This window comes from Stomoxys calcitrans, chromosome 4, assembly GCF_963082655.1.
Source record: "Stomoxys calcitrans chromosome 4, idStoCalc2.1, whole genome shotgun sequence".
Classification (NCBI taxonomy): Eukaryota; Metazoa; Arthropoda; class Insecta; order Diptera; family Muscidae; genus Stomoxys; species Stomoxys calcitrans.
Window position 1 is genome coordinate 11,924,782 of NC_081555.1, and position 20,304 is coordinate 11,945,085.

General features: G+C 35.2%; 2 protein-coding genes across 15 annotated transcripts in view; both read left to right on the top strand.

The window, feature by feature from the left end:
- Positions 1-12,422, top strand: part of LOC106093386 (uncharacterized) — a 91,781-nt gene extending 79,359 nt beyond the window's left edge. For 12 of the 14 annotated variants that reach the window (XM_059366706.1, XM_059366712.1, XM_059366707.1 and 9 more), the window contains 2 exons: positions 9,072-9,272; positions 12,232-12,422. In XM_059366706.1, the coding sequence (XP_059222689.1) occupies positions 9,072-9,272; positions 12,232-12,422 (392 nt within the window). The remainder of the gene's footprint in view (positions 1-9,071; positions 9,273-12,231) is intronic. The other 2 variants (XM_059366718.1, XM_059366717.1) reach the window with 2 other exon arrangements.
- Positions 12,423-12,425: 3 nt separating this feature from the next.
- On the top strand, positions 12,426-13,073 carry LOC106093391 (uncharacterized). Its single transcript, XM_013260445.2, has one exon. The coding sequence runs from the start codon at positions 12,426-12,428 to the stop codon at positions 12,816-12,818; it is 393 nt and encodes a 130-aa protein (XP_013115899.2). The 3' UTR covers positions 12,819-13,073.
- Positions 13,074-20,304: the final 7,231 nt, after the last annotated feature.

Consider the following 20,304-nt stretch of genomic DNA (forward strand, 5'->3'; position numbering starts at 1 on the left):
CAACCAGCACCATTACGGAAAGAGCTTTACGTCACAAATCCAATGGTGTTTTCAGAATTTCGGAGTTCGAAAATCTAAGGAAGTTACAGCAATTTCGAACTAACATAGATTTTTTTTGTATTTATTGGATATAATTATGCGATTTTAAGCTTGTTTTTTGAGGAAACAACACGGGAGTTGCGCTAAACCCCATTTTTCGCCATAAACTTCAATGCTGCATACTCAACTCAAAAATTTTTTTCGCATCAAAAATTGAAAATTTTGACAAGGTTACCCCCTTTGCTAAAAAAATTACAAAAAAATAAAATATTGAATTTCATGGAATTTTGATTATTTTACGATTCATGTTCGAATTTCGAACTGCGGAATGCTTTAAAATTTTCGAAATTCGAAAAAATGAAGGAGTTACAGCGTTTTCGAACTTAAAAATGATCTTGAACATTTTAGGCCCAAGATAAATCGATTTTTACGATTTTTTGCATAGAAAACTTTGAGGTATCGCTTCGACCAGCACCATTACGGAAAGAGCTTTACGTCACGAATCCAATGGTGTTTTCAGAATTTCGGAGTTCGAAAATCTAAGGAAGTTACAGCAATTTCGAACTAACATAGATTTTTTTTGTATTTATTGGATATCAATTATGCGATTTTAAGCTTGTTTTTTGAGGAAACAACACGGGAGTTGCGCTAAACCCCATTTTTCGCCATAAACTTCAATGCTGCATACTCAACTCAAAAATTTTTTTCGCATCAAAAATTGAAAATTTTGACAAGGTTACCCCCTTTGCTAAAAAAATGACAAAAAAATAAAATATTGAATTTCATGGAATTTTGATTATTTTACGATTCATATTCGATCAATCAATTATGCGATTTTAAGCTTGTTTTTTGAGGAAACAACACGGGAGTTGCGCTAAACCCCATTTTTCGCCATAAACTTCAATGCTGCATACTCAACTCAAAAATTTTTTTCGCATCAAAAATTGAAAATTTTGACAAGGTTACCCCCTTTGCTAAAAAAATGACAAAAAAATAAAATATTGAATTTCATGGAATTTTGATTATTTTACGATTCATATTCGAATTTCGAACTGCGGAATGCTTTAAAATTTTCGAAATTCGAAAAAATGAAGGAGTTACAGCGTTTTCGAACTTAAAAATGACCTTGAACATTTTAGGCCCAAGATAAATCGATTTTTACGATTTTTTGCATAGAAAACTTTGAGGTATCGCTTCAACCAGCACCATTACGGAAAGAGCTTTACGTCACGAATCCAATGGTGTTTTCAGAATTTCGGAGTTCGAAAATCTAAGGAAGTTACAGCAATTTCGAACTAACATAGATTTTTTTTTAATTTATTGGATATCAATTATGCGATTTTGAGCTTGTTTTTTGAGGAAACAACACGGGAGTTGCGCTAAACCCCATTTTTCGCCATTAACTTCAATGCTGCATTCTCAACTCAAAAATTTTTTTCGCATCAAAAATTGAAAATTTTGACAAGGTTACCCCCTTTGCTAAAAAAATGACAAAAAAATAAAATATTGAATTTCATGGAATTTTGATTATTTTACGATTCATATTCGAATTTCGAACTGCGGAATGCTTTAAAATTTTCGAAATTCGAAAAAATGAAGGAGTTACAGCGTTTTCGAACTTAAAAATGACCTTGAACATTTTAGGCCCAAGATAAATCGATTTTTACGATTTTTTGCGTAGAAAACTTTGAGGTATCGCTTCAACCAGCACCATTACGGAAAGAGCTTTACGTCACGAATCCAATGGTGTTTTCAGAATTTCGGAGTTCGAAAATCTAAGGAAGTTACAGCAATTTCGAACTAACATAGATTTTTTTTGTATTTTTTGGATATCAATTATGCGATTTTGAGCTTGTTTTTTGAGGAAACAACACAGGAGTTGCGCTAAACCCCATTTTTCGCCATAAACTTCAATGCTGCATAATCAACTCAAAAATTTTTTTCGCATCAAAAATTGAAAATTTTGACAGGGTTACCCCCTTTGCTAAAAAAATGACAAAAGAATAAAATATTGAATTTCATGGAATTTTGATTATTTTACGATTCATATTCGAATTTCGAACTGCGGAATGCTTTAAAATTTTCGAAATTCGAAAAAATGAAGGAGTTACAGCGTTTTCGAACTTAAAAATGACCTTGAACATTTTAGGCCCAAGATAAATCGATTTTTACGATTTTTTGCATAGAAAACTTTGAGGTATCGCTTCAACCAGAAAGAGCTTTACGTCACGAATCCAATGGTGTTTTCAGAATTTTGGAGTTCGAAAATCTAAGGAAGTTACAGCAATTTGAGGTATCGCTTCAACCAGCACCATTACGGAAAGAGCTTTACGTCACGAATCCAATGGTGTTTTCAGAATTTCGGAGTTCGAAAATCTAAGGAAGTTACAGCAATTTCGAACTAACATAGATTTTTTTTTGTATTTATTGGATATCAATTATGCGATTTTGAGCTTGTTTTTTGAGGAAACAACACGGAAGTTGCGGTAAACCCCATTTTTCGCCATTAACTTCACTGCGGCATACTCAACTCAAAAATTTTTTTCGCATCAAAAATTGAAAATTTTGACAAGGTTTCCCCCTTTGCTAAAAAAATGACAAAAAAATAAAATATTGAATTTCATGGAATTTTGATTATTTTACGATTCATATTATAATTTCGAACTGCGGAATGCTTTAAAATTTTCGAAATTCGAAAAAATGAAGGAGCTACAGCGTTTTCGAACTTAAAAATGACCTTGAACATTTTAGGCCCAAGATGAATCGATTTTTACGATTTTTTGCATAGAAAACTTTGAGGTATCGCTTCAACCAGCACCATTAGGGAAATAGCTTTACGTCACGAATCCAATGGTGTTTTCAGAATTTCGGAGTTCGAAAATCTAAGGAAGTTACAGCAATTTCGAACTAACATAGATTTTTTTTTTATTTTTTGGATATCAATTATGCGATTTTGAGCTTGTTTTTTGAGGAAGCAACACGGGAGTTGCGCTAAACCCCATTTTTCGCCATAAACTTCAATGCTGCATACTTAACTCAAAAATTTTTTTCGCATCAAAAATTGATGCTAAAAAAATGACAAAAAAATAAAATATTGAATTTCATGGAATTTTGATTATTTTACAATTCATATTCGAATTTCGAACTGCGGAATGCTTTAAAATTTTCGAAATTCGAAAAAATGAAGGAGTTACAGCGTTTTCGAACTTAAAAGTGACCTTGAACATTTTAGGCCCAAGATAAATCGATTTTTACGATTTTTTGCATAGAAAACTTTGAGGTATCGCTTCAACCAGCACCATTACGGAAAGAGCTTTACGTCACGAATCCAATGGTGTTTTCAGAATTTCGGAGTTCGAAAATCTAAGGAAGTTACAGCAATTTTGAACTAACATAGATTTTTTTTTTTGAATTTATTGGATATCAATTATGCGATTTTGAGCTTGTTTTTTGAGGAAACAACACGGGAGTTGCGCTAAACCCCATTTTTTGCCATTAACTTCAATGCTGCATTCTCAACTTAAAAATTTTTTTCGCATCAAAAATTGAAAATTTTGACAAGGTTACCCCCTTTGCTAAAAAAATGACAAAAAAATAATATATTGAATTTCATGGAATTTTGATTATTTTACGATTCATATTCGAATTTCGAACTGCGGAATGCTTTAAAATTTTCGAAATTCGAAAAAATGAAGGAGTTACAGCGTTTTCGAACTTAAAAATGACCTTGAACATTTTAGGCCCAAGATAAATCGATTTTTACGATTTTTTGCATAGAAAACTTTGAGTTATCGCTTCAACCAGCACCATTACGGAAAGAGCTTTACGTCACGAATCCAATGATGTTTTCAGAATTTCGGAGTTCGAAAATCTAAGGAAGTTACAGCAATTTCGAACTAACATAGATTTTTTTTGTATTTTTTGGATATCAATTATGCGATTTTGAGCTTGTTTTTTTGAGGAAACAACACGGGAGTTTTGCTAACCCCCATTTTTCGCCATAAACTTCAATGCTGCATACTTAACTCAAAAATTTTTTTCGCATCAAAAATTGAAAATTTTGACAAGGTTACCCGCTTTGCTAAAATAATGACAAAAAAATAAAATATTGAATTTCATGGAATTTTGATTATTTTACGATTCATATTCGAATTTCGAACTGCGGAATGCTTTAAAATTTTCGAAATTCGAAAAAATGAAGGAGTTACAGCGTTTTCGAACTTAAAAATGACCTTGAACATTTTAGGCCCAAGATAAATCGATTTTTACGATTTTTTGCATAGAAAACTTTGAGGTATCGCTTCAACCAGCACCATTACGGAAAGAGCTTTACGTCACGAATCCAATAATGTTTTCAGAATTTCGGAGTTCGAAAATCTAAGGAAGTTACAGCAATTTCGAATTAACATAAATTTTTTTTGTATTTTTTGAATATCAATTATGCGATTTTGAGCTTGTTTTTTTTGAGGAAACAACACGGGAGTTGCGCTAAACCCCATTTTTCGCCATAAACTTCAATGCTGCATACTCAACTCAAAAATTTTTTTCGCATCAAAAATTGATAATTTTGACAAGGTTACCCCCTTTGCTAAAAAAATGACAAAAAAATAAAATATTGAATTTCATGGAATTTTGATTATTTTACGATTCATATTCGAATTTCGAACTACGGAATGCTTTAAAATTTTCGAAATTCGAAAAAATGAAGGAGTTACAGCGTTTTCGAACTTAAAAATTATCTTGAACATTTTAGGCCCAAGATAAATCGATTTTTACGACTTTTTGCATAGAAAACTTTGAGGTATCGCTTCAACCAGCACCATTAGGGAAAAAGCTTTACGTCACGAATCCAATTGTGGTTTCAGAATTTCGGAGTTCGAAAATCTAAGGAAGTTACAGCAATTTCGAACTAACATAGATTTTTTTTGTATTTATTGGATATCAATTATGCGATTTTGAGCTTGTTTTTTGAGGAAACAACACGGGAGTTGCGCTAAACCCCATTTTTCGCCATAAACTTCAATGCTGCACAATCAACTCAAAAAATTTTTTCCCATCAAAAGTTGAAAATTTTGACAAGGTTACCCCCTTTGCTAAAAAAATGACAAAAAAATAAAATATTGAATTTCATGGAATTTTGATTATTTTACGATTCATATTCGAATTTCGAACTGCGGAATGCTTTAAAATTTTCGAAATTCGAAAAAATGAAGGAGTTACAGCGTTTTCGAACTTAAAAATGACCTTGAACATTTTAGGCCCAAGATAAATCGATTTTTACGACTTTTTGCATAGAAAACTTTGAGGTATCGCTTCAACCAGCACCATTACGGAAAGAGCTTTACGTCACGAATCCAATGGTGTTTTCAGAATTTCGGAGTTCGAAAATCTAAGGAAGTTACAGCAATTTCGAACTAACATAGATTTTTTTTTGTATTTATTGGATATCAATTATGCGATTTTAAGCTTGTTTTTTGAGGAAACAACACGGGAGTTGCGCTAAACCCCATTTTTCGCCATAAACTTCAATGCTGCATACTCAACTCAAAAATTTTTTTCGCATCAAAAATTGAAAATTTTGACAAGGTTACCCCCTTTGCTAAAAAAATCACAAAAAAATAAAATATTGAATTTCATTGAATTTTGATTATTTTACGATTCATATTCGAATTTCGAACTGCGGAATGCTTTAAAATTTTCGAAATTCGAAAAAATGAAGGAGTTACAGCGTTTTCGAACTTAAAAATGACCTTGAACATTTTAGGCCCAAGATAAATCGATTTTTACGACTTTTTGCATAGAAAACTTTGAGGTATCGCTTCAACCAGCACCATTAGGGAAAAAGCTTTACGTCACGAATCCAATGGTGGTTTCAGAATTTCGGAGTTCGAAAATCTAAGGAAGTTACAGCAATTTCGAACTAACATAGATTTTTTTTGGATTTTTTGGATATCAATTATGCGATTTTGAGCTTGTTTTTTGAGGAAACAACACGGGAGTTGCGCTAAACCCCATTTTTCGCCATTAACTTCAATGCTGCATACTCAACTCAAAAATTTTTTTCGCATCAAAAATTGAAAATTTTGACAAGGTTACCCCCTTTGCTAAAAAAATGACAAAAAAATAAAATATTGAATTTCATGGAATTTTGATTATTTTACGATTCATATTCGAATTTCGAACTGCGGAATGCTTTAAAATTTTCGAAATTCGAAAAAATGAAGGAGTTACAGCGTTTTCGAACTTAAAAATGATCTTGAACATTTTAGGCCCAAGATAAATCGATTTTTACGATTTTTTGCATAGAAAACTTTGAGGTATCCAGCACCCAGCAGCATTACGGAAAGAGCTTTACGTCACGAATCCAATGGTGTTTTCAGAATTTCGGAGTTCGAAAATCTAAGGAAGTTACAGCAATTTCGAACTAACATAGATTTTTTTTTTGTATTTATTGGATATCAACTATGCGATTTTGAGCTTGTTTTTTGAGGAAACAACACGGGAGTTGCGCTAAACCCCATTTTTCGCCATAAACTTCAATGCTGCATACTCAACTCAAAAATTTTTTTCGCATCAAAAATTGAAAATTTTGACAAGGTTACCCCCTTTGCTAAAAAAATGACAAAAAAATAAAATATTGAATTTCATGGAATTTTGATTATTTTACGATTCATATTCTAATTTCGAACTGCGGAATGCTTTAAAATTTTCGAAATTCGAAAAAATGAAGGAGTTACAGCGTTTTCGAACTTAAAAATGACCTTGAACATTTTAGGCCCAAAATAAATCGATTTTTATGATTTTTTGCATAGAAAACTTTGAGGTATCGCTTCAACCAGCACCATTTCGGAAAGAGCTTTACGTCACGAATCCAATGGTGTTTTCAGAATTTCGGAGTTCGAAAATCTAAGGAAGTTACAGCAATTTCGAACTAACATAGATTTTTTTTTGTATTTTTTGGATATCAACAACACGGGAGTTGCGCTAAACCCCATTTTTCGCCATAAACTTCAATGCTGCATACTCAACTCAAAAATTTTTTTCGCATCAAAAATTGAAAATTTTGACAAGGGGGTAACCCCCTTTGCTAAAAAAATGACAAAAAAATAAAATATTGAATTTCACGGAATTTTGATTATTTTACGATTCATATTCGAATTTCGAACTGCGGAATGCTTTAAAATTTTCGAAATTCAAAAAAATGAAGTTGTTTAGGGAAATAGCTTTACGTCACGAATCCAATTGTGGTTTCAGAATTTCGGAGTTCGAAAATCTAAGGAAGTTACAGCAATTTCGAACTAACATAGATTTTTTTGTATTTTTTGGATATCAATTATGCGATTTTGAGCTTGTTTTTTGAGGAAACAACACGGGAGTTGCGCTAAACCCCATTTTTCGCCATAAACTTCAATGCTGCATACTCAACTCAAAAATTGAAAATTTTGACAAGGTTACCCCCTTTGCTAAAAAAATGACATAAAAATAAAATATTGAATTTCATGGAATTTTGATTATTTTACGATTCATATTCGAATTTCGAACTGCGGAATGCTTTAAAATTTTCGAAATTCGAAAAAATGAAGGATTTACAGCGTTTTCGAACTTAAAAATGACCTTGAACATTTTAGGCCCAAGATAAATCGATTTTTACGACTTTTTGCATAGAAAACTTTGAGGTATCGCTTCAACCAGCACCATTAGGGAAAAAGCTTTACGTCACGAATCCAATTGTGGTTTCAGAATTTCGGAGTTCGAAAATCTAAGGAAGTTACAGCAATTTCGATTTAACATAGATTTTTTTTGTATTTATTGGATATCAATTATGCGATTTTGAGCTTGTTTTTTGAGGAAACAACACGGGAGTTGCGCTAAACCCCATTTTTCGCCATTAACTTCAATGCTGCACAATCAACTCAAAAATTTTTTTCGCATCAAAAATTGATAATTTTGACAAGGTTACCCCCTTTGCTAAAAAAATGACAAAAAACTAAAATATTGAATTTCATGGAATTTTGATTATTTTACGATTCATGTTCGAATTTCGAACTGCGGAATGCGTTAAAATTTTCGAAATTCGAAAAAATGAAGGAGTTACAGCGTTTTCGAACTTAAAAATGACCTTGAACATTTTAGGCCCAAGATAAATCGATTTTTACGATTTTTTGCATAGAAAACTTTGAGGTATCGCTTCGACCAGCACCATTACGGAAAGAGCTTTACGTCACGAATCCAATGGTGTTTTCAGAATTTCGGAGTTCGAAAATCTAAGGAAGTTACAGCAATTTCGAACTAACATAGATTTTTTTGTATTTTTTGGATATCAATTATGCGATTTTGAGCTTGTTTTTTGAGGAAACAACACGGGAGTTGCGCTAAACCCCATTTTTCGCCATTAACTTCAATGCTGCATACTCAACTCAAAAATTTTTTTCCCATCAAAAATTGAAAATTTTGACAAGGTTACCCCCTTTGCTAAAAAAATGACAAAAAAAATAAAATGTTGCTTTACCGCACGTGGCAGTACTGTCAAGTTTCGTGTGGAAATTATTAAGCATATTTTGTTAACAAAATGAGATATTGGCCTAAATCGAATGGATTTAGTAAGTTCAAAAGATTTACTATCGATATTTGATGTAAGCTTGCCAAAATTGAGTGTGGTTTTTAGAAGAGAGCAGTAGGTATTTAGTCAAAGAGAAAGGCTAAAACCTAAATAAGGAAAGTTGCTACAATCTTAATGGGCACTATTTAGATAATAGGTTTTCTGATTTCTCTACTGTAACTTACATTTTTTAAATACAGTTGAAACACTTCCCACTATAAGGCTTTTAAATTTTTAATCTAATAATGATACTTAACCCATTTTGCTTTTGAAATAATCCAATAAAAATATTTTTTTTGGGTTTTTTCCATTTATGGTCATTCATTTTTGTATAAAAACCACAAATGAATATTTAATAAAAATTTTGATTCTCTTTAAAAGGTCTTTTATAATGCTATAACGTTTTTTCTCATTTCATTTCTCTTTTTTGCAGTTTCTCCGGAATCCATTGTGATACCCATTGTCTCCTGCATATTTGGCTTTCCCATATTGGCATTTATAGTCATTTGCTGTTTGCGTCATCGTGCCAAATTGGCCAGGGAGCGAGATCGTCGAAGGAATTATGATATGCAGGACCATGCTGTGAGCCTGGTCAGATTTAGTCCAATACATAGGCTTAGTGAGTTTAAGTGTTGTAATGTATTGTTCATTCTTGATAATGATGATGTTGTTGTTCTTGTTGTGGATTTTTATTTTTTTTTTTATTAAATTTTTATGTTGTATGGAATGTTTTTTTGTGGGGATCATTACAACAAAATAATGATTGATGGATGTATGAAGAATGATGACGAGAGGTTCGCTTGGGGTGAACATGAGGACCAATTTTGGTTAAGACTAAAAACAGTCTCTGCAAGTGATTTGATTGACACATCATCAACTAGTCAAACATCAATAAGGCTTCCAATTTAAATTGATAATGACACTGATTGACACTGTTGGCTGATAATAAGCCAGTAGAGACAAATTAGGTAACTGTCAGCAGAGGTTATTTAGTCAATTATTTTGCTAATACGAAAATGTTCTTGGTTTTTTGCAATCATTTAGCAGTAACCCAATGCCAGCTTCAAATGTAAATTTTTTTGGAATTATTTTCATGTGCCAGAGTAGTGCCCAGAATTGTCAGGGTGTTCCAAATTTCAAAGATATATCTCTACCCGTTCTCACACGGCATTTTTTTACAAGTTTTTAGATTTTCTCCCCACTGTGCGTTATTAAAGATCCACACCACAGGCTGTGTTGAAGGCGATGCTGAATTTAAAGCCTATTGGGGCCTATGCCGCCAAAATTGAGCTTGACTTACTGAAGTAGGACAGTTCCATTACGGATATCATAAATCATCAGGGTAAAAACAGGCTAAATTTTATAGATCGACCTCGTCAAAATTTGTGCTAGGTAATCTACTTTACTTTAATTGACTATGGCAGAACATTTGTTTCATCAGCCGAACGTAGAATAGCGTTCCAAGCGCCTTGATCTGACACCAAGTTTCAAGGTCTCCCACCGGCTTTTGGTTGTCCCGGTTTGAGTGTACCACCGTGTTTGCCTTCAAAACACTTCTTTGCTGGAGCTTCTTCATCCATTCTGACAACATGATCTAGCCAACGCAGCCGTTGTATTTTATTACGTGTAACTAGCATACAGCTCGTAGTTCATGCGACGCCTATAACCTTCATTAACTCAAACTGGTCCATATATTTTACGAAGAATCTTTCAATCTCATGGCAGCCGGTTGTACGTACCGGATTGACCCGATGGAGTTATCCATCGGCAAGGGCTGCCGCCTCAGTGTACAACACACTGCTACAACAACAACAACGAAGAATCTTTCTCTCAAACACTCCAAGCACTGCTTCGTCTGTTTTCACAAGTACCCATGCCTCAGAACTATATAACAACACGGGTAATATCAATGTCTGGTATAGTGCCTTGTCTTGTCTTAATCCAAAGTAGCATCTGTTTGTCAGTATTATTCTTCACTTTATTTCACAACTGGTGCCATTATTTTCGGTTACGGCGGTCCCGAAGTAGATAACGTTGCTGACTATCTCAAAGTTGTGGTTCCCAACTTTCTCCATTTGCCTCATCTGATCGGTTGTACAAGGCTTTTTGGGAGTTGGAACCATCCATTTCGTATTGTCTCCGTACACAGATACATTGGGGATACCATAAATGCTCAGAGAAGTATGGAAGAGGTTTAAGACTTAGTGGAAATTCGGATACGCATTCTTAAAATGAAAGGTGGTTTAAAAATGTGATGATATCTCGAATTTCTCAGGTGGAGCCATGGTAGGATGGAGAACGATATTTGATCTCTGAACGTCATTAATGCTCACAGATATATGTAGGATTTTTCAACCAGAGGTCTGCCCGACAACTGGGCATCGATTGTGCTTCCATATGTGCCATGTTTGAAGATCGATCTCGGATATGAAGGTTCTTCGACGAGCTTTTTTTGTAATCCTTGTTCCTGCAAGGATTTATTCTCTCACTGTTATTTGGCGACCTGTCTGCAAAAGGTACAATATAGGCGATCGTTAGTCTCGTCTATAATAATAATTTCTCTTTTCTTACCTTACCAGCATAGTCTTCTGAATTCAACCTTACAACGAGAAATAGTGAAGTATTTTTCTCCAGTTGGTACCTGAAAGTAACATGAAATTTAAATTTAGACGATGATGAAATATCCTCTTTCAAATTTCACTGATATAGAGATAATCCCTAAACATGCATATGTGTCGAACATTTTATATTTTCTCTCTCTGAAATTACTTTCATTTAACAGCCCTTATCAACATACTGTTAAAAATGTTAAATCTTTTATTCTAAAGAAATAAACGAATTACTGACAGATGTTTTTACGCAAGACCCTAGCCATAAATTGAATTTAATTGCACAGCCTGATGCTATTTATATTTCTTTGGACGAGAGATAAATAAAAAGCATTTAATGCCAAGGGGAAAAGAATAAATAAACCCACATATACATAACCCAAAGCAAACTTTTAGGTTTTAAGTAATTTCGAAAATCTTTGCATACTTTAAGGCATTACGATAAAAGAAGAAAAACAGACATTTATTTTTTTTCAGTAACGAAAGCATTTGCCTTCGTACTCGTACAATTGAACACATGAAATGAATTTTGTTTTGTAGTTTTTTTCCAAAGTACTTTAACAGCTTTCGAGAAATAGACACTTGAAGAACGTTTTATTGGTAATGACAACTTGTAGTATGGTGGTAATTTTTATTTTATTATTACTTTCTCTTTTGGTCTTTAACAAATATGGAACGTTTACTTTTTCTTATTAGTCCTTCACTGCTCCTAGCCTTTTTTTCAAACTTTCAGTGTTTTTAAAAAAATTAATAAAGTTCAAATTTATATCCTTTTTTCTCTTTTTGGATGGTCTTTAATGGTTTTTGGAACATTTTTGTTTAGAAAGTAATTTTGCTATTATTGATTTTCTACAGCACTTGCATGCCCTAGTGGCACTGTTATTTTTTAAAGATGATATCTTAAAGTAGTTGAAAGAAAAAAGAAATCAAACCCAAAAAAATATATTTAATGTCCTTTTTCCACAATTTTTCTAATTTTTGCAGATTACCGATCGTCGCGAGCTATCAGTTTACGTCCTGAACGAAGCTTGAGTCAAGGTTTTACTTCTCTAGAATTAGACACCGTGGTCGAGGAGCGTTGCAGCGATGTGGAACAAACCCAAACCGAAATCATACATCCTGAATCACCCATGGAGTCCACTACGTCATATAAAATGTCTCTGTCCAGCAGCTAGCAAATGCCTGCCAAATCAAACAATTCCTCCAGTTTGGAGCCCACCACCACAACGGTCACCACTCCATCTCCCACACCATCAATTGCAACTCAATCCCAGCTACCAGAGCGTTCCCATTCAATAGAGTCCCATCACTCAAAAGCCAAAGCTAAATTTCTTCAACCCAAACAGGAATACCCCACATCCTCGCTCAATTCTCGCCATTTTACTTTGAAACGCCAAAAGAGGATATCGGAAAATCGTCCAATACCCATGAAAAAACGTACATCCTCTATGAGAAAATCTCGCTCTCTAGATGCCGATCGAGCCTATTCTTTATCCAGCATTCAATCACCGCTGTGGGTTACCCTAACCAATGCTCGCACCATAGAAGAACTTTCGAGGGAGCAAATCTAGTTGGTCGAAATTCCACAAAATGTAGCTTTCAATTGAATTAATGTGTAGTCTGTGTGAGCCGCAGCATTAGCAAAAGCAACTGTAAGGAATACATTGAAATATTATTTTAATTTTTCAAACAACAATTTTTCGTAAACGCAATACAAAAATCAAACGAGTTTCATAAGCAACAAAGCCTCTTTTCAATTTGTATTATATGTCTGTTTATAAATATTTGTCTGTAGAGAGAAAAACATACGAACTAAATAATAAAATTAATTTAGCAAAAAATCAAATTTTGTTTTCAAAAGCTTAAGGGTAAGTCTATGGTATACAAGGTATGGTAACATCTTTTTTTAAAAAAAGACTTTCATTTAAAATTTACTTCGGCGTGTGGTTAAAACCCATCTCATGCCTTATTGTTGTAACCTCATTTCCAAACATACCATTTAAGATTTTAATCCATTTAAGCCATGCAGCAAAAAACCATGTCATGCTATGTTATGTCCATGCTATGTCATGACCATGCTATGTCATAACCATGCTATGTCATGACCATTCTATGTCATAACCATGCTATGTCATGACCATGCTATGTCATGACCATGTTATGTCATGACCATGCTATGTCATGTCCATTTTTAATCCATGTAACCAACACGCAGGATTTTTCACTATATATGCAGTGCATTGCGTTGGCAATTAGGTCTAGTTAAGGGTTGGAGGGGGGGAGAGAGGGAGTAGTGTTTATTGATATTCGTCTTAAACTTCTGAACATCAATGTCGGTGGGAAAGACATTAGCCGGAAGTCGATTCCACATACGAATGGTTCGGGCGAAAAATGAATTTTCTTGGTAATGTATGATTTGGTCGACTGGCCAATATATTACAAATGGGTGTGAGTTCCTGGTGAACATCCTAACGTCAGGCATAAGAAGAATAATCCCTGAAACACACGCCATTAAAATAACGATAGAGCAATACAACGCTACCCACATTCCGACGATGTTCAAGAGATGCAATAGAGTTTGATACTCTACTGTCCCCAATCAACACCATCGCTCTGCGCTAAACCCGGTAATGTCGCTTCAAGGATGATTTTGGAGCGCCTGTCCATACATGAGAGTTTTATTCCATCCTAGGCCTGATGTAGGTAGTATAGAAATTGAGAAGATCAGAAGAGGTGAAACACTTTCTGCAACGCTTAAGAAAGCCCAAATACTTGAATGCTTTTTTTCGACACTTCGAATATGTGTTTTGACCAACGGACATCACATTATATCTTCATGCCCAGAACATCAAGGGCATCTGACTGCTCAATATCTATACCGTCGATAGATATCGACGATTGTAGTGAGCCAGTGAATCACTTGTGAGATAAGAAACAGCACTGCGTCTCCTGTGCGTTAAAGTCAACTCTGTTCGTTCTACTCCACTCGGAAATGGCCAACAAATCCTGGAAGAGCGTCTCATCCATAATGCACCTCCTGTCCATAATTTCTTGAGGAAAATGTTCGAATGAATGTGAATGACACAGTCTACTGTCATCGGCAAATGAGTAGACTGGATTCGTCTGTCTGTCCCAATAGATCGTCAATGAAAATAAGAAAAAGGGAAGTCGAAAGGACAGAGCCTTGTGGCACACCTGCGGTCAATGTATACTCATCGGATGAGAACCCATCTACAACAACTCGTATAGTACTATCTGTGAGAAAGCTCGATATTATTCGAACGAAGTTATTACCGACTCCAAAAGCGAAGTTCTGATCGACTCAAAAGCCTTGGAGATATACAGCGCTACGACCTTACTCTCACCAAACTGGTGAATAGAGCGACTCCAACGTTCCGACAAAATTGTCATTAGGTCTCCTGTATGTCATGTCCATGCTATGTAATGACCATGCTATGTCATGTCCATGCTTTGTTATGCCATACATGTTGTTGTGGAAAATGTTTAGCAATCATTAGAACTAGAATTTATGTTGTCATGTTTGTAAACGGTGATTTTAATGAGCTAAGTTTTTTGGGTTGGCGGTCGATAGTTGTTTCCAAATGAAGTCTGGGAAAGTGAAAAGTGAAAAGAAAATCACAAACGAGCAAACTGCAATTCTTAAAATTTATTATCAATAATCGTGACTACAGCTCGTTGAAACCCCCTTTTTTAAGCATCTAGGGTGATAGCCAGTTGCTGTACAAGAGATAAATCCTGAAGAAACGAAAAATTTAATGTGTTCTATGGGCTGGTATAACATAACACATTATATTCGTGGAATACCGTGGAAATGGTGCAAAATTTCTCCTTACGAATGGAACATTTTAAGCGTAGCTAGCTCTCAGTGTACTTCTGCTGTCTATGTAGTGAAAAATTTCGGGCTATCGCATCTAGGCATCAAATATCTCTCGAGGGACGTATAATATGCTATAAACGCGGACTTGTCAGTTGGAGTGGCCAAAAGGCTGGTGACAAAGGGAACGTCTCAAGGTGTGTTCTGGTTGGTGCTTTAGGACCTAGTAACAAACGAAAATCAATTGGGTTGGCATGCGAACGGCGTAGTACTCCTGTTCCCAGGCAAATTTCTGTCGAAAGGTCCCTGGGAAGACTGTCGAGATGCGCTGCGAGAAACGGGTTGAAAACTAACCCAGTTAGATGTGTCTGAGTGTCACCCTTTGGTGACACATGCCGTTTAACTTGGACATCTATGGGAGAGTAGCACTGTAGTCATAATTATTTTTCATTACAGGGTGCATTAATTTGGCGTTGGTTCGTGTCGAAGCTACGGCTAAGTAAAACCTATGCAGCTTTGTTTAGCCTTAAAAAGCTTTAGGGTTCAAAAACAGTGTTTTTGTCATTCATGCCGTTTAATATGGAAATCTATGGGAGGGTAGCACTGTAGTGATAATTATTTCTCACTACAGGGTGGGTTAATTTGGCATTGGTTCGTGTCGAAGCTATGGATGAGTAAAACCTATGCAGCTTTGTTCAGCCTTAAAAAGCTTTAGGGTAAAAAAGGGGATTTGTCATTGAAAGCAGGAGTTTGGCATTGAAAGCACGGTTTTTACCATTGCAAAAATGCCGATAGGTGAAAGAAGGCAATATTCCTAACATTTATAACAATCGAATGACATCTATAGGGAACTTTATGCGGTTTGTTGCTAAGCGACATTTCTTGGTTGAAATGTTTTACAGCAACGGTGAGGGAATAAACAGCACTAAGAAAAAGTGTTCTAAATCTCCCATAAGGAATAAACCCGGGCACTAAACATGATAGGAGGAAAAGCTACCCTATTCACCAGCAATAACCAATTTTTGTCTGGTGAGAATGTGAGAGAGGATGAGAATATTAAAGTTTTTTTCAATAAAATAGCTTTGTTACTATGTTGGACATTACCCTGCCCTTTGTAAGCCCTCTGCCAAACTACATTTTATACGACAAATCACTTAAAATGCAACAAAAAATTTTCCTCCCTTGTTTTCTTGCATTCTCTTAACTTTCCATTCCCCACCCCTTAATGTTCACACTCACTCGACTTTTAATCCCCACAATTAATAAATTTCAATGATTCCTGCTCATTTATCCTAGCGGCACGTGTTAATAACCCCGATAAAGGACATGATGCGGTTGACAGTGTAGGCAATTGTTTGTGCAAAAGAAGGAGGGGTTTCTTCGAAGGCGTTTCCAAAACATGAGAAAAAGTATTAAAGGCAATAGAAAAAACTGAGAAAAACTTTTAATTTTCCTTTTTCTGGTTCGATTTTTTATTAGCATCATAATTTGTGGGAAAGAGTTGAGGACAAATAAGGGATTTATGGGTGTAAAATTTTTATGTAGTAGATTATGAAACTTTCTTTAGAGTTAATGGTAAGCCAAGAGAAATAGGTGGAACTTTTTAGAGGGGTAACCCAAAGAATGTATAAAAGATGTTAAAAAAACCTGTTTGGTTTTTTTTTTATTCTAAAACGTGTTGATATTTATTTAGTCCAGCACGTGTCAAGTGCTCTTGGTCTTTGATAACCTTTACTATTAGATGGCATCTATAGGTTATATGAAGCAGAGTTACCTCTTTCCAAAGAAAATTTTGTCAACATTATATATCTATAGAAAATGTTGTCAATGGTCGGCCAATATGGTCATTCGGGGTACGAGGGTTGCCTTTTATATTTCGGGATTTGACAACCCTTATATTGCAATCTGCCAACTTACAGCTCTATCGTAAAGCTTGACATTTTTGAAGTTATACGTAGTTAGAACGTTTTGACATACGAGCGTTATTTGTGTTGTTTACAGTAACTTACAGGATTCATCTCGCACAAAAAATGTAATTAAATCGTGAATATTTTCGTGCGATTATTTTTTACAACTTTTGATGTGGATTAACTCAACAACAGTGCACCGATGAACTTAATTCAATTTTTGGCGATGAAGTTCCATCAAGGACCAGTGTTTATAGATGGTATGGTGAATTCAACTGAGGTCGTAGTTCACTTCAACACGAATTTCGTGAAGGTCGTCGAAAATCAGTTGTTGTTCCAAAAACCATTGATGATGTACGCCAACTGATATTGCAAGATCGTCATGTGACCTATCGTGAGATTGAGACAACCTTAGAAAATTGTGTGACCAGCATACATACATACGTCTATGACATCGTGACAGGTTATGAATCATGGATTTACGCGTATGAGCCCGAAAGTAAACAGCAGAGGACTGTATTGGTGTTTCAAGATGACTCAAATTCAACAAAGATGCTCGCGCAAGAAAAACTGGATGTGTCGCAATTATACCACTAGAACAACGCAGAACAGTCAATTCTGATTGGTACACAACCATTTGTTTGCCTGTTGTCTTCCAAGGAATCAGGAAAACCAACCGCCAAAGACGTATTACTCTCCACCACGACAGTGCGAGATCTCACACATCGGCTCAAACAACTGCATTTTTGAGCACTCAAAACATCGACTTGATGATTTATCCGCCGTATAGTCCTGACTTGGCACCGTACGTAAAAAAACAATAAAGCGATTTTCGATGATAAATATTTGTTTGTGTTCTTTAATCCCGAAATATAAAAGGCAACCCTCGCATTTTTGGGGTTGGACCATCTCCCATTGCTTGTACCTAATTTTTTATGCTATATTTGTAATCGAGCTGCCGAATACTTTTTGTTCGAGTCCCATATTGACATGAACGTCGAATATATCTGTTTAGTGGAGTTTTCAGGTTGAGGTGGCCCGCTGGGTAATTGGACCCATATTTTAATACGATATTGGTTTTCTAGTCTCCAATACCTTTAATTTGATACCCATAATGTGCCTATTTGCCCACTTTTGGTTTTGGGTGGCGATTTTGGGGTAAGGGTGAGGGTCCGCCCCCATCCGATAACTGAAAATTACATGGTCTATGTTTCCTTCCAAACAAACCTACAAAATCTGTGAAAATTTTAAGAAAATCGGTTCTGCCGTTTTTGTTTCTACGGAACAAACAAACAAACCGAGTCCCATATAGTCATGATTGCCCATTTGGGGCGTATTGTGGGAGTGGGGTGAGCCCCTATACATCGATCTGATTTTGTATGCCAGATCTATCTTTCCTTTCAGACCAACCAATACAATCAGTGAAAATTTCAAGGTAATCAGTTCAGTCGTTTTTGAGTATATACGGACGAAACAAATACAAATTCATTTTTTGCCGACCCGCTCCACTGCGCCCGATAATGCTATGTTGGAGAGGAGTACCCTAAATTTGGAAATTTCTGCCTCATTTCAGTTGAAAATGTATTCCAATTTTCCTGTTTCCTGTCCACATTGCAATGGTCAGTAAAAGTATTGTTTGGGAGAGTGGTGGGCCCCCAGAAACATGGTCTCAAAAGTGGCAGTAAATTTCGTGTTCTACTCCCAAAGACCTTTTATTTAAGATCCATATTGCCATGGTCGTTAAATATGTCCGATTTGAGGAGTTTTTAAGGGTGGGGTGACCCACGAAACACTTAGTCTCACAATTGGATATCACATTAATTTTTTTAATCTCAAATACCTTTAATTTGATGCTCATATGGTAGTGATTGGTGTGTAAGTCCGTTTAGCGGGTTTTGGAGGTGGTCGACCCTCCTAAGCATAACACCTCAGATTTTGATACCAAATTTTTGTTTTTAGGTTACTGTAAGTGTGCAAAAAAAATTTAGCTTAAATCACCCTACCCCTCTCCGAGATCTGGTGTTTTTAAAAATTAGGTTATTGCTACTCGCTTGGAATGGCTTAGCGCATATAACATTGATCATCATATGGAAATGGTCTATAAATGACTACCAATTAAATAGTCATCATTGAGTCTTTAAGTCTTTTTTAAATCAAATCAAATTGCCATATTAAACGATTTTCTTTGGTTAAGAACTTTTTTTCCGGTCCATATATTTGGTGCGGTGGTAATAGTTCTTACTATTAAACCGTGTATACCTTTTGAACAAATTCGGTTGGACTTGTCTAGGAAAAGAAGGGCCCTTATCGATGAGCTAAAAATGGTGGTAACCTTAACGTTAAGGTTTGCAATTCCTCCTATCACGCTGAATGTCATAAATTTAGGGGAATGACGGCCTACTTGTGTCCCCAAATTAATTACATCACCCAGTGTCAAAATTTTATTTCTATAGAAAATTTTGTCAAAATTTTATTTAGTTTTTTTTTATTTAACACACGGCAACCCTGCCAGCCCTGGAAACATCCCCTATTATCATTGTGAAGGATTTTCAGGATATATTTTCACTGATTTGGTAGCTAATTTGATTTTGATACATTTCCCATATTGATGATGTTGTTGTTGCTGCTGTAGCACTAAGAGATATTTAATCCTATTAGTGGCACAATTAAATAACACCAGACACAAGTCAAGAGCGGCGGGTGTCAAAATGTCAACAATACCGAAAACGTGTCATTTTGTTCTTGCAGCATTCAAAAATGTTAGAATGTTCTTTTATTGGAGTGTTGTCCATAGTGTGTATCATTCACATCATTATGGAACTATGATGCATTCATTGGCTTTATGATATTTTGCGGATTAAAGCAGCAGGTTCTAATAGAAGTTTTGGTTCAGTGGGGAAAAAAAAATTCAAATATGATTATGACAGATTATTTGTTGATAGAGAATAACGAATCACGTGTAGTGGTTATGAATTTGTAATGAGTTTTTAAGATAGGTGGGAAAAATGATAGCTTGATGTGGTAACTGGAAGAAACAGTAGGGTTAACTCTGTTTCTAGTTTGTGTCCACAAAAAATCCGAACTCTTTGACATAAGTCGTAACTGTGTCCATACCTTACCCAACCAAAGACAACAACGACCAGACAAAACAGGTAACTGTTCTGCACATAACATTAAAGTTGTGCTGGATTATCTTTGGACCGACTGTTGGAAAAGTTAGCTTATCCCAATATACAACCGACAACGGAGTAAGGCTAATAGACTTCAACAAAAAATATCGCCAGCTCGAGATCTTCAAGACTGAGTGGTCATTTT